This window comes from Meleagris gallopavo, chromosome 1, assembly GCF_905368555.1.
Source record: "Meleagris gallopavo chromosome 1, MGAL_WU_HG_1.1, whole genome shotgun sequence".
NCBI lineage: Eukaryota > Metazoa > Chordata > Aves > Galliformes > Phasianidae > Meleagris > Meleagris gallopavo.
This window is the reverse complement of record NC_139404.1, coordinates 61,770,453-61,784,893: the sequence shown is the minus strand read 5'-3', so window position 1 is coordinate 61,784,893 and position 14,441 is coordinate 61,770,453. Positions and strand designations below refer to the sequence as shown.

Sequence of the window (14,441 nt, the reverse complement as noted above, 5' to 3'; positions counted from 1 at the left end):
TACTGTATCCAGACTTATCTTAAGAAGAAAGTGCACACATAGTTGTCACATTAAGGATATGAGTCTAATACATGGCTAGTTAGGGAACCTCTCCTGCTGAGTTGGAAGGCTCAGAAAGGACCCTCTTGCTTTATAAGAGAGCAGTCTAGGTGGGCTAGGTCCAGTCTTAGTCCCATACTTGGTCAGAGGTTTTTTGTCTAAGGATAATATTTATAACCACTTATCTTTACTGAAACAACATAAGGCTGTGAGGCCTCCACCTCATCCCAGGTGTCACTCAGTCACTGTAGTTGCCGGGCCTTATCTGATCATTAAACTGCACACCTCCACATCTGTCAGTGCTTTGGCAATATAAGCAAGTTACTCAACTGCCACCTTGGCTCAAGATCAGTGCAAGATAAGTATGTTAGTTAAATCACATTCTTGTTCAAACCAAATTCAATTCTCTAACCTCAATCTCTCAATCTCTAGATTTCAACCTTTCAACTTTTACAATTATGGGTCAATCTGACCAGTAAATATTGAAGTTTGCATATTACATATTGATCTGCATGGAGTCATCCAGTAATCCAGCAGTCCCATTTCACTCAATGCACCAGTCAGTTGTTTGCATATTATACCAGTCAGCATGCTAAAATTTTGGTTTCTAAATTTTTATCAATATTGATAACACAATAACTTCAACCATAAAGATCAACAGTCCTTGAGGATGCTCTAGCTCAGTGTAGATAAACCATCATCCCACGTACAGGTTCTTGGCATTGGTTTTTCTATAAAGTACAGAGAGAAAATGCTCATTCGTAATATGACTGACAGATTTTAAGTTAGAATTTGTCTCCTGTAGCCACTTCCAATGCCACAGTTTAATAATTCCAGTCATTATTTTGCCTATAAGATGTTACATTTGTAAACCGTATCGCCATTAGTCATTGCTTTACCTCAGAGTAGGTGCTTCCTGAATAAGAAACAGTTTGCTTGACAGCATTTGAAATAGGTAGTGCTATCTACCTATATCTTTCTGCAATTTAGATACTCTACCTTCTGTAATAAGCATTATTTCATTGATGTCTCCCAAATGGACATATCATTTACAATCTGTAGATTTCTGGGCAGTGCTTGTTGGCAGTGTTGTAGCCTTGCAAAGAGTATCTAGGAGATGGATCCTCAAATGATTACACAGTCCTGATCTTACCTGTTCCACATATTTTACCACTTACACTAGGGTCAGCAAGACACAGCTCCTGTTGTTGAGTATTGCCTGGAGTCTTCTGACTCTCTCTTGATCCATCTCCATAGAGTTGGTGTAAGAGGCTGTTTTCTCCAGAGGCAACAAAGTGTTAGCAGTCCCAAAATATGTTGACATCAACAGCCCTACCATGGGTAGGTCCATAGTCTATGTTCCATCACTGATAACCCACACAGTGTGTCACAGAGGGTATGCTGAGTTCTGAACATATTATATCAGACGAGATATCATTGCTAGCCAGATGAGACCAAGTGTCATTGACTGAAGTGGTAAGTAGGCAGGGGTCAATACCAAGCAAGGAGTCTATAGCAAGATAAGCAAAGTCTGTAGCAAGATAAGCAAAGGTACAAGATGCCTAAGGTAAGGAGCTGACTTGATATCATGTTTATAGTATTTTCCATAGATATCCATGTTTTTTTGTAAGAATCACCAATAAAACATTACCAAAGGTAAATATGCAGGTAAAGGTACAGGGCAGTAAGATCAGTGTTCTGAACTACAAAGGTGGATTAATTGCCCAAATGTAAGGAGAGAGGTTGTAGCCTAGGCTAGAGTAGAATGGGGTTGTGGTGAGGAAGGGAACTTATTGCCACAACTATCCAATTCTCTACAGCAGCTTCTTGTGCTGCTGTCCAAAGAAAGAACATCACTCACACCTGCCTCAGGTCACAGAGCAAGAAAGGGACCAGGCAAATGGATGCTGCCTTTTTAATTGCCCCAGGAGATGATTCCTTTTTCAACTAAAATGCATGTCTGGTGTCTGAATTTATGTCTGTTTTTGTCCTTGCCTGAACACAGAGTATTTAGAAAAAGCTGAAAGAACTTATCCTGAAAAGTAGTTGTGTAAGACTCTGTGATTGTGCCAACACATGTTGAATAGGAACATGTGGGAAAGTGAAAGGAACATGTGGTAAAGAATTCAATCCATAATACAGAATTATGGTGGAAAGCGTTTAAAAGACACAGCAAAAAGGCATGCAATTTTATAGGTGATTAGAAAATCGGTTCTGAGAAATGAGATGAAGTTATGGTTCAATTAGGTGCTGAAAGCCCCTGGAGTACAAGAGACAGGGGCCTCCTGTATGCCTAGGGAGACAAAACCCACTGCAAACTTGGAGCCATGCTTTGATACTTAACATGAAGTCTCTGAACCAATACTAACATCCATAAATAAATGACATCACTCTTGGAACTGGTCAGCATACATAGCAGCTGTTGAAATCCACCATAGTGACAAGCACAGTACAGGAAACAAAACTAACTGGAGCCATAAAAGCGAGATCCAAGGTGAACCCTTGCTACTTCTCCTTTGGCAACCCTGCCTTTGAATTTTATGGGTTTCACCTATGCCCCTTATGTAAAGTAGCCCTTCACTGGATCTGTCTGACAACTGCATAGCCTGGCCCTCCAAGACCCCTGCCTCTTGTACTGAGGTACAGTGGCTGTATGAGGCTCCCTGCAGCCTTCACACGTCAGAACTCTGAGTGCGTACTGAACCCACATCAGGCGAGTTGATCAAACTGAAGCACTCCTGCAGGCAAGCTGTGATTACAGCCCCATTTTTGCAGCCCCTGGCATCGTGCTGAGTGCAGGGAACTAACAGCCTTGAACACCCCCAGTGGTCCCACAGGGAGAGATTCAGAAACAAACACTTCTGCAAAGAGAGGGGATGCGTAAACTGGGTAAAAAGAGCAGCAGTTCTCTCAACATTCTGAAGTCTCACAGCACTTCAGGAGAAGGCACGCAAAGCACTCAGTTCACCACTGAATAAGGCATTTCCACTTCAACAAAAAAATAAATGAATAGAAAAATCCTTGGCAGCCAACCAAAACCTCAACATCATGGGCCCCACGCCTTACGAAAGCCTGGAGAAGGCGGAGAGAAAGGCGGGGGCTGGCTGGGCCAGACTTTCTTAAGTGCCTGGGGGTGGCAATGGGCATGCAGAGCCAGGTGGCGGCCAAGGGAGACAAGTGGGGACAGGATGGCTGTGCCTTGCATGGAGCTGAACAACAAGATGAAGATGCCCGTCCTGGGGCTGGGCACCTGGCAGGTAGTGGTGCTGTGGTTCTTGCGGGTGCTGCATGGGGGAGAAGGTGGGAGGTGGGAGGGTGTGCAGAGCAGGGTTGGAGTGACAAAATATAAAAAAACAGGTTCTGGAGGGCTGCCTCACTGGCGAAACTGGGCAGATGGACTGTCAGACAGCAGGCATGGGGCAAGAGGGGGGAAGTGAAGAAAGATGGCAAAAAAGTAAAACGAGAGTAGGAGGAGAAAGTCCAAATAAAAGGGAGGAGCTGGGAGGGGGAAAAAATTGTGGATTGCAGAAGGCTTCCTGTCCCATTGCTGGCTGCTCAGAACTGTGTGATTGGGCTGCAGGTGACAAAATTCCTTGAGTCACATTGGAGGGAAATGATACCGTGTTAGCCTACTAGAAAGGGCAGGGTCAAAATCGTAGAACCAGAGACTCATAGGGGCTGGAAGGGACCTCTGCAGATCAAGTTCAATCCATCTGCTCATGTCTGGCAGAAATTAACTTCTTTCTGTTCCACTCCCAGCGCTGCAGTCCTTTCCCTACAAAAAGGGAAAGTTAAAATTCAGTTTAAATGCTGGTGATGGGGAGCAGCAGCTGTACAGGGAGACTTCGGGGAGCTGTCACAGTGGGCGCTGGCCAGTGGAAAAGGGTTCATGGTATGATTGTGCTTGTTTTCAGGCTCCTCCAGGGAAGGTGGAAGAAGTGGTGAAACATGCTATCGATGCTGGCTACCGCCACATCGACTGTGCCTATTTCTACCAGAATGAGCATGAAATAGGGAACGCAATCAAGCAGAAGATCAAGGAGGGGGCTGTGAAGCGAGAAGACCTCTTCATTGTCACTAAGGTATAAGGATGCAGGAATGTTGGTGCATTTAAGTTTTCTCGCAGATAAACCTTTCTTTCATCTATAAAGTAACCTAAGGGCTTGTTCCCTTATCCAGTGTTTATTTCATGACTGTGGGCTATGAATTCAATTCTTTATTTCAATTTTGACTGAACTTTATTAGGAACTAGTGAAAACTTTGGAAAAATAGAGTGGCTGTTGCCATCATAACAATTTCATTGCATCTACTCAGGGTTCATGATATGCCCTCTAGAAAGATCAGGAAAACAAGGCAAATCAGATGTTTGAATTCACAGATATTGGACTACTTATTGGTGTGCAAGACATTTGAGAATAATATCATGCAGAAACCGTAGGCCTGAAAGTGAACAGAAGTTATTGTATGGAACTTAAATCTGAAGCTGTTTGTGTTTGTTTTCTTATTCCTCATCTCATTCACTTGTCTCAGCAATGTTGACTACCACAAAATGAGAACACATCAACTAAAAAACTTCTGACTTCTGGGTTTTTTAGCAGAAATTCGTAAAACATTGAACATAGATAAGCTGTTCCACATACTCTTCATTTTGTTAAAGAATAACTTTTAATTTGAATAATACTTGCAAGTTCTACTTAAACAACTTGAATTTTCACTTCAAAAGTAATTAAGGAAAATTCAGAGCAGTCCTCACAGTGGCCAGATCAAAGGGACAGAAGGAGGGTAGCTATATGATGCTCATGAAATTTGGTGTGTAAAAAAATAAGTGTATATAGATAATCTGTAGCAGTAGAAATTTTGCTGTGTCAAATACACTTTTTTCATTTGGTTCTGAGAATCTCTTGATTGTCCATCTGATTGTTCATCTTCACTACTAACTTTTTTACTTGTGTTATATTTGTCGTGTCCTACCATTAAAATGTTAGCATCCTTGTCTTCAGTGAGCACTCAGTGGGTGGGAAGGCAGTTGTCTTCCCTGATCAGCAAGATAGAGGTTCTTGTCCTTTGATCTGGATGGTGAAAGTTGTAGAGTCACAGTTGAGCTTGATTTCTCCCCACAGTTGTGGAACACATTTCACGAGAAGTTCTTGGTAAAGGAAGGGTGCAAGAGGAGCCTTACTGCACTCCAACTGGACTACATCGACCTCTACCTTATGCACTACCCTATGGGATTCAAGGTAGTCGTGCTCTACATTCCTCTTTTCTCCTTACCTGGGTGGAAAAAGTTCATTCTGTCTATTATGCTGTGGCTTACTTCATTACACAGCTAGGATGTGCTACAGTTCATTTTGCTCCCCCCTAAATCTGACAGAAGCAAGCATTCAGTTAGTAACTAGGCAGTGATGTGTTTGAAAGCGTGGGTGTAGCTGTCCATTTCTGTTAGAGTGAGATAGCTGTGGTTACAAGCCCTGCTAATGACCTCTCTATGTCTTCAGGAAAATTGTAACCAGTGCATGAGGGTGCAGTTTGGGATCATGACCTTCTACTGGGCCAGAACTGTGTGAAATCTCAGCTAGAGGTGTTGGCTTGAATTGGAGTAACCAACCGTGGAAAAACACACATAATGCAGAAAGAACACGTTTATTTTTCACCCAGTCTGCACAGTGTAAAGTAAATAGAAACTCTAGAATAAAGGTAGAGGTGGGTCTATTCCCTTTACAACAGACCTGCTTAAGTCGTTAAGATGTTTACTGCTAATCCCTGTTTCTTTGTAATGATGAATTTGTAGAAGTATGGCTCTCATCCAAGAAAATACTGATGAATATGAATAATTTTTAGTTATGTGATATGTTTAGAGAAACTGCTAACTTCTGACTTGTAACTCCAGTCACAAATCTAGCATATGGTTGAAAATTCAACTCAAGTCTCTGTGACTTCTGCCTTGAAATTACAGGCTGGTGAAGAACTGCTGCCTGAAGATGACAAGGGTATGATTATTCCCAGTGATACAGATTTTCTGGACACATGGGAGGTAAGTTAATGTTTGGTCTTCTGCGCAGGTGTCTAAACTAAATGCAGCAGAGATGTGCATGCATAATAAAAGTAAGGAATAGGTTTGGGCACAGAGGGTAGTCACATAGTATTATATTTTATAACCAGAACAGCTACTTCCTCTTCTTGTTTTGAGTAGCAAGAAGGATATGTCTTTACTATAAATAAAGAGGAGAAACCTATCAGCACTGTGGATGCTATCACTAAAATAATATTTAAATATGCACAATGGTAGATCTGAGGTATAGATTAATAAAGGTGTGGCTGTTAATTTACTGTGAGTTTCATATAGATAAGAGTTCTTGCACTTTTCAGCAAAGGGCATCAGCATCCTTCAATTCTACTTTCCTTGTGGACTGAGAGGATTCAGGATCTGCTCCTGCTACCTGTAACAGTGATGCTGTGGCTCTGGGAATTCAGTTTTTCTCTGCTACAGTAGAGTACAATTTCAAGAAAATATGTTGCAACCAGCTTACGGCTAACATAGAGTCTCAAACTAGACTCTCAGAGGAGCCTAAGCAAAATATTTGTTCCCTATTAAAAGGTTGGCCAACTCATTCTTATGCTACTTTCCCACCTGCAATATGATATAAAGTACTCAGATAACACAAGATACAAAGATTTTCAATTTTTAAATTGAATGTACCATTGTTAAATCTATTATGAGTTGCTTGCTGGTTTCTCAATAGCTTTAGTGGAATAAAATATTATGGTTGACACCTCATAAGTAAACATTTGTTGTTCTCCTCTTTAGGCCATGGAAGAGCTGGTGGACTGTGGCAAGGCAAAAGCCATTGGAATCTCAAACTTTAACCATGAGCAGATTGAGAGAATCTTAAACAAGCCAGGATTGAAATACAAACCTGTAGTTAACCAGGTAAGACTTTGATTTTTACTCCTAAGTATATTCAAGCTACATTTCAGCTCTTAAAGCTGTTTTCTGCCATGACTTTTTAATAGTTTGGTGCCATGGAAAGATCTCACAAAGCAATAAGGTACCTTTCATTGTCTAAAAGATCCTCCAGGTCAGTGCTGCCTGAAATATGCAGAGCTTCACTACAAGTGAATTTCACACCAGTGCTAATAGTTTTTACCTCACAGACGTCTTGAAAGAAAGGATTATGTTTTTTTTGTAGACTTGCATGTGTGTAATGCTGTGGACATTTGAGAATAATACCATTTAAAACATGAACAGTTTGGCTTATTCATACCACAGTAATAAGAAACAAATGAGAATATTTCGTTCTTAAACATCAAAAAACAGTGAAAATATCTCTGGCCTTGTGTAAGTCCTTGCAATTTTCTGCTGTACGTCCCTTTTCACACTCCCAAGTACCGCTCATATCATAGCACAAGTTGTCACAGGCCCACTTCTGCCAGCTCAGGGATAACCAGCCAAATCTCCAGTGCAAGCTACCGCACAAGTGTGGCAATGTACAGGAATGCCTTAGCACATTCACTGGATTTATTTATTTTTCAACATAAAAGAAAGCACTTCACCAAAACTAATTATAAAAAGCAGGCTTGAAGCAAACATTCATATCATGTTCACAGATTCAACAAACTCAGCTCCTTTTTTATGTGGAAAAATATTCAAGCAGCACTGTGCAAATACGTTGTTTTTAAAGCACTGGCTTCACGCTGAGGAAAATAGGAAAGTTTATGCACTGTAAAATATTATTAAACTTTATATAATGCTTCTGTAAGAAGGGATAAGCTAGAACAGCCTGGCTTTGTGTTTGAGTAGGAATTTCAGCAGCCAAGGAACATACTGCAGCAACATTCTGAAGGTCAGAGAGCCCACAGCAAAGCAGCAACAAGGATGTGTGCTTGTTTGTGTATTCTGCACATCATCTAGAAAATATCCAGAAAGCCTAAGCTAGGGAAGCTCATGCCCCCATGCTTCTTTGGGAATCAGGCAGACTCCCTGAGGAGAGAGTGAATGGCTCAGAGCAGAAACTTCAGGTGTTCTGAGCTGCCCCTCTGTAGATGCAGTACTGTTCTCCCGATTAGTTCAGGAAGACTGATTTGCCTAATTTTTGTTACACATTGCTGTGATGTGAATGACTTCTTTAAAAGATCTATTTTAATCATAAACCTGGGAATCTTTTCACATTATCTGTGACTCAAGAGGAGTTAAAATGTTATGCTCTGGAGGCCAGTGCAGACTGCCTCCATGCCAACCACCATGTTGCTGCTTGCAGATCGAGTGCCATCCATACCTGACCCAGGAGAAGCTGATTAAGTACTGTCACTCTAAAGGAATCGCTGTGACTGCATACAGCCCCCTAGGCTCTCCTAATCGGCCATGGTAAGAAAGCATGGCAGCCTCTCCACACAAAAGACTGCCACTTGCAACTAGAATCTTTGCAGCAAAATATGTAAATGATGCAGCTACACTGAGAAAACTGCTGTTGCTTTGTTGCAAATCCTTTCTTCCTGCAGAGATGCTAATACATCTCCATCTTCAATATCCTATCTTGTGTTTTTAATAGGGCCAAGCCGGGGGAACCTATGCTGCTGGAGGATCCTAAGATTAAAGAGATTGCAGCAAAATATCATAAAACCCCTGCCCAGGTAAGAGGTGTTGACAGAACAAACTGCTCATCTTCACAAAGAATCGTTGAAACTTGCTCATTTATGCAAGGTGATTTTTTTTTTCTTCTTTGCTCGTCCCACTAAGGAGATCTTGTCAATAGTGGACAGGAACTGCGCTTCAAACAAATCCATTATGTTCACAGGCAATCAACCATAGTCATATTTTAAGAAAGGCAGAGCAGGAAAAAAATGTATCCAACAGTCTACCAATGAGAGGAGAAAGTTTTAAATATATATATATATATATATAATTTAAAGACTTGAAAAGGCTTTGTGTAGGTGAGGTACTTGTGAGCCAAAACAATCTGCAGTATTGTGCTTATCTGGCTTGAGCACCCATGTAACACAAGCCAGAAACAACATCGTTTTTTCTCCCCTCCACAGCCCAAAAAAGAAAGAAACATTCTTGAGAAGCAAAGATGTAGAAACAACATAAGCCAGAAATATCTGATAATTTTCTCATTAGACCATAAATAAATGCTAGATCATCATAACTGGCCTGTGCAAACTTGAAGTCTTCCAAAAAGTGAACACGGGTATAGAAAGAAGAATCTGTTTGTGAATAAAGGCGGGAAAGAAGGGGGCGGGAGGGGGAAAGGGGGAAAGGGGAAAGGGGGAGAGGGGGAGAGAGGGAAAAAATACACAAAATGCATTAGAATAGCTTCCTTGGCAACTCTGTACTCATAATCCTTGTTCTTTTCTAGGTTCTGATCCGGTTCATTATCCAAAGGAACTTGGCTGTCATTCCCAAGTCTGACAAACAGCAGCGCATTAAGGAGAACATGCAGGTGAGGCTTCCATTGGGACTGCTACAACCACAGCCATAGCTCCTGCGTGTTTCCAGCACTTGGTGGGAGAGGCATTGGAAGGGGAGCACCAAAATGTAGAGATCAGGGCCTAGCGCTACCTAACCAAGCAGAATTCTTTTTTGGGGGAAAAAAACATCTTGTTCCTATCAAAAGAGAAATGGGTTACAACAGGAAGGTTGGAGATCTACAGTGCTGGAAGTGGAATCCCAGTTTGGGTCTTACTTTCAGAGGTCCTTATTAAGCCCATTTTTCTGGGGCAAAAGGAAGGAACATCAGACCCAGTAATCGTTTGTCTCATTTTGAGGCTGTGGTTCCTCTTGGTGGTAAGAGTCAGCTGGATCTTAGATTGTTTCTCTGTTACTTTCAGTTCATGCTGCAAAATTTGGACTCATTTCTCCTGTTAACCATCAGCAAAAATCCTTAGATGACATTTACTGTGAGATAATGATCTGCAGTTGGTACCCAAGAGTCCTTTGTCATAGCAGAAATATTTACTGACAGCTCCAGTATTTGTGATGCATGGAGTAATCTACACCTAGCACCTAAATTCTCTGTTGATGTATTACAATGCAAATGGAAGTGGTGTTTGCATTCAGTCACCTAGAACTATGAGACCTTGCTTCGAACAGCACTTTAAAAAAAAAGACCAATTAGTAAACTGTTTGGCTGCAAAATAAGAGGATTTTCCAACTACCCCTAGTGTGCATGCAGTATATTCCCAACTGAAGTTATAACAAATGAAGGAAGCACACAGTCTCCATCTGCTTACGAACCTAAATAAAAAGAGCATTTTCTTGTTTATTTTTTTTCACTAGGTGTTTGACTTCGAGCTGTCTAAAAAGGAGATGGATGTCATCCTCAACTTTAACAGGAACTGGAGAGCGATTCCAGTGCCGCAGTATGTTCCTTATTATCTTTATTATCCATCAGGCCTGTCTGTCTCTGTGTTTTCATACCCTGTATCTTGAAAGCATACAGGACCAAAATGAGAGGGCTCTCATTTAAAACTCTAGAGGTCAGGTAACAAGACATTTCCTGGAATGGACACCAGGAGAAAGAGTCATTCAGGGCCTTCCATTCAGTATCTTCTTACATGTGCTTGTTCTCAAGCCTGTATTACTAATGACAGCTACCAGCTGCAAGTCTTGTGTATGTTGGCAGTGAAGAATGGAGACTACAGTAGGGAAATGCAGCTGAAGAAACCTGGTCCAACACTTAAATAACCAAGTTCTTTCTCTTCTTAGGTCTGCGAATCACAAGGACTACCCATTCAAGGCAGAGTATTAACACCTGCAGTTTCAGCAACACCTCCACACACCTCCCTCCGGATTAGATGTCTTCTATAGCTGAGTCCTGATTTCTTCTTTTGTACTCAACAGCCATTGGGAGCGGTCACTTGTCCTCCTTTTTCAGGAGGACACCACTAGCTGGTGAAAGAATGCATCAATGGGAATGGGTCTTTTGTTGAGAGGGTTAGCAGAAATCTGGTTTTACTTCTTTTTTTTTTTAACTCAACATCTCATTTCTGTTTTTCCTTCTCTTGCTTAACTGAAAACATGTTTAGCAAATGAAAAAAACCTTGTAAGTAACCAGATTTTTTATGTTGTTTTCAGTGCGGTAAGTCTTACTGGCTCATGAGTGGCTATTAAGGAATGCGGTGCTTATTTACTTTGCTTTTTATATAGTTGTGATTTTTACAGTATGAATAATTAATGCTTTAAAGTTTTATATGAATAAAGATTGAATAAAAGCAAACAAAAAAAGAAGTCTGAATAACCAACCACAAAACTTCATCAGTCTGACACTTAGATTTTTTCATGTAGTCAATTATAAAAACACACCTGAAGTCTGGTTTTCAAATTTTAATACAGGAAGGAAAGGCTCCTATGGTTCCTGTCCCAGGAACTAATTTGGGACTTAGGTATCAAACAGGCCAGAGCTGTACCTAAAACAGACCTTCCTCTGAACAACCAGAAATCAACTTTTTGTACAATTAAAGGTGGAAAAAGTGAAGACAGAAACATAGGCAGTGATAACTCACAAGAAAATACACCCAGCAGAACACAGGTTCTGGAAATCTCAAACAAAGTTAGATTTTTGCAGTTCTGCTGGTAGCAATATATCCAAACAGGCTCTAGCTTTATCTAAGATGAATACAAAAAATATATATTTTATTTAAAAACACCAACGCAGGCATTGAAGTAGACTCAAAATTGCTTTCAATGTTTTCAGATAGATGATACTAGGCCAAAGCAAAGGCTGAATTTAAAAGTCTGTTCTGTGGCATTCAGCACACTAACAACAGAAAGTCTGACTGGAATGCCAGGTGAGCAACAGTAAGGCATGAGTTAAGGTGCCAATTGGGTAGTGTCTCAAAAATCATCTCCTCACCGTAGCATCAAAATACCAACACAACACACAATGCCACTGACCCATCACAGGGATTTCTCTGCAGCAGATGCCATGGGGAGGTGGTGCCAGTCCAGGGGACAAACAGGAACCACTTGTATGACAGTGTGTTCCTAAAAGCAAAACTGATTGTAGCCAGCACACTTCCATGCTCTCAGGAAAAAAAAATAAATAATTAAAAAATAAAAATAATTTTAAAAAGACACATTAATTGGGAGCAAATTTCCCAGCAACGAGGAAAAGCATTACTCCATCCAGGTTTGGAAGCACATCCCCCCCGGGGTGCCTCACCCAAGGAAGCAGGAGAAACACTGCAAACGCTGCAGCTCACACAGAGAACACTTCACAACGCAGATGCCATGCCATGAGGTCAAGTACCTGCTTTGCTGGGCATGTTGACTTCTGGATGTTGTCTCACACTGGCAAATGTGATATTTAAGATTTTTCTTTTTTTCCCTTGAAGATTACATACAGTAAAGCTGATGATTTCGAAGTACATGATGTACCAGAGTACATAGCTGTCTGGTGTAGGATGTGTACTAGGTGTACCAGGAAATGCATCCCTCCAGCTTCGTGGCAATGACACCTTGTTTCACACGGCCTTAGAGGGGATTCCTATCTCAGTCACAACAACTGTTGCAATTCCTACTCATTAACAAACAGGGGGCTGCTGATGGAAATATTCCATTTATTGTGAATGCGGTTTCAGAATACATTGTTTGAACAAATCATTTTTATTGCAGCTATCAAATGTATTTGAAAGACTCAGAAGAGTGTTTACAAAACCCCCAAACAAAAAACATGACAACTCATAGACAATGTCAGGCATAGTTTCACCCCCTACAGATAACTACACGCATCTCTATGTAAACAAGATGTTTCAGCCAAGCAGGGAAGCTCATCTTCGGGTTCTTCTCTGTTAAGAAGAAGTCAGATGCTGTAAGAGATGGAAGTGGTGAAAGGGAGATCCCGCTAGTTTCGATGCACAACAAAGCTGTTAACAACACACTCGGGGGCTACTTCAGCTGCTCAGTTTATGCCATCCATACACTGTAGGATGTCGATGCTAAACTGTATGGCATGTACATTCAAACCCAGCTGACATCTTATAGCCACGTGTTTACTATATACAAATCAAAACGTCTGTAAAGAAGATATTTGGGAGAGAGAGTTAAAAAGAAGCACTACAAAGATAGAGGTTTACTTCATTTAGGTGGACCTGGTGTACGGCACTGATGAATGGCAAGATTTAGTGTACAGTCATTTGAAACAAGCTCCAACTGTGCTTTATTTTATTTTTTAATTATGGTAGTTTTATATAAATTAAACTACAATGTTTTATACAAGTGACCTATTTTTGACCCTCTATACCCTTACCTTTTCCTCTTTTAAAAACTATAACTTTCTTTTTAATTACCCATTCCTGGGCAATTGACATTTAAATTTTTTTAAAACTTATCTTGCCATACCTCTAATGGCAATTATGAAATCTTACTATAGGAAAGTGTGTGATTTTGTCTTTATCTTTTTAAAGCTGTGATATTGGCTAATTATGTATGTTTATTACTAAATATAATACTCTAGCATGTATTAAAGCATTCTACTGTTAGTAGTGCCTTTAGGCTAAACTTTGTGAAGCTATGTGTGTATATATTCTAAGTTGCAATCAATTACTAGTCACTAACAACAAAAAGAAATATCAGTACCGCTGTCAGCTAACATAATCATCCAAATTTATGCATTAACTTAAACTAGAATGGAAAAATTGATACTTTAAAAAAAAAAGTATAAAACAAAAAATTAAACAAGTTATTGATGCAGTATTTCTCATGACATGGGCAACTTACAGAAAACATTACATTGTCAACTAAAGATATTTCTTCCATGCCTCAGTCTAAAGTGCAGAAGGAAAGACTTCTGTATTCCAAAAGTAACCATTGTTTTCATAGGTTTACTGCACACCTTTCTTGAGCAACTTCATTTTAAATGCATTTTGGGTTGACCTCTTATGCCAGCTGAAATCACTGTTCCGATCCATAGTTACAACTGTCAGTAGGAGAGTCTGTATATTTCACAGCATGGGTTTCTTTAGGAATAAAGGTTCTTGTGCAAAGGCAGTACTATTATGATGAATGTCTAGATTGACTATTAAATATAGTGCTAATATACATGGTTTTAAATGGGATAATGCAAAAAGACATTTTGGTAAATAAACATAAATATAAAAAGAACAATTTAGCACTTTTTCTTTCTTTTTTTTTCCCCAACTGATTGGTCCAGCGTCTTTAGTAGCCTTCTACGGTTCTTTCTCAAACTGTCTCAAACCTGCTGAGAGAAAGAAAGATTAAAGATGGCCTGAAATAACCCGAGTATCTCTGAACTAGAGAGGGCATGACTAGATTTACACGCAGCATAGCATGGCAGAAGGCAGGACATGACTGGGATGTTGCTGTGCTTGGGTATTGGGTTCTCTCAGAGATGGTCTCCAAGAAGGCAAGCACGTTTTCACTGGGATGCCTCTCTCATCTCCAGCAG

The 14,441-nt window shown here is 40.4% G+C and overlaps 2 protein-coding genes across 12 annotated transcripts in view; one reads left to right on the top strand and one right to left on the bottom strand.

The window, feature by feature from the left end:
- The first annotated feature begins 3,134 nt into the window (after window positions 1-3,134).
- LOC100546539 (aldose reductase-related protein 2-like) lies at window positions 3,135-11,263 on the top strand. Its single transcript, XM_010713804.4, has 10 exons — window positions 3,135-3,296; window positions 3,954-4,121; window positions 5,160-5,276; window positions 5,993-6,070; window positions 6,845-6,967; window positions 8,295-8,401; window positions 8,586-8,667; window positions 9,393-9,476; window positions 10,313-10,395; window positions 10,742-11,263. Exons 1-10 carry the CDS (start codon window positions 3,228-3,230, stop codon window positions 10,782-10,784), a joined length of 954 nt encoding a protein of 317 aa, XP_010712106.1. The 5' UTR covers window positions 3,135-3,227; the 3' UTR covers window positions 10,785-11,263.
- A 1,311-nt stretch (window positions 11,264-12,574) lies between these two features.
- The window catches only part of CALD1 (caldesmon 1), a 183,421-nt gene continuing 181,554 nt past the window's right edge, over window positions 12,575-14,441 (bottom strand). For 8 of the 11 annotated variants that reach the window (XM_085230691.1, XM_085230643.1, XM_085230679.1 and 5 more), the window contains one exon: window positions 12,575-14,234. In XM_085230691.1, coding sequence (XP_085086817.1) covers window positions 14,203-14,234 — 32 coding nt within the window. In that variant the 3' untranslated portion in view covers window positions 12,575-14,202. The remainder of the gene's footprint in view (window positions 14,235-14,441) is intronic. The other 3 variants (XM_085230698.1, XM_085230666.1, XM_085230682.1) reach the window with 1 other exon arrangement.

Excerpts from the sequence above, each read along its gene's own strand:
- LOC100546539 (XM_010713804.4), top strand. The coding sequence starts at position 3,228 with ATGGCTGTGCCTTGCATGGAGCTGAACAACAAGATGAAGATGCCCGTC. Across the intron at positions 4,122-5,159 it reads ACCTCTTCATTGTCACTAAG|TTGTGGAACACATTTCACGA; the intron begins GTATAAGGATGC and ends TTCTCCCCACAG. Across the intron at positions 8,668-9,392 it reads ATCATAAAACCCCTGCCCAG|GTTCTGATCCGGTTCATTAT; the intron begins GTAAGAGGTGTT and ends GTTCTTTTCTAG.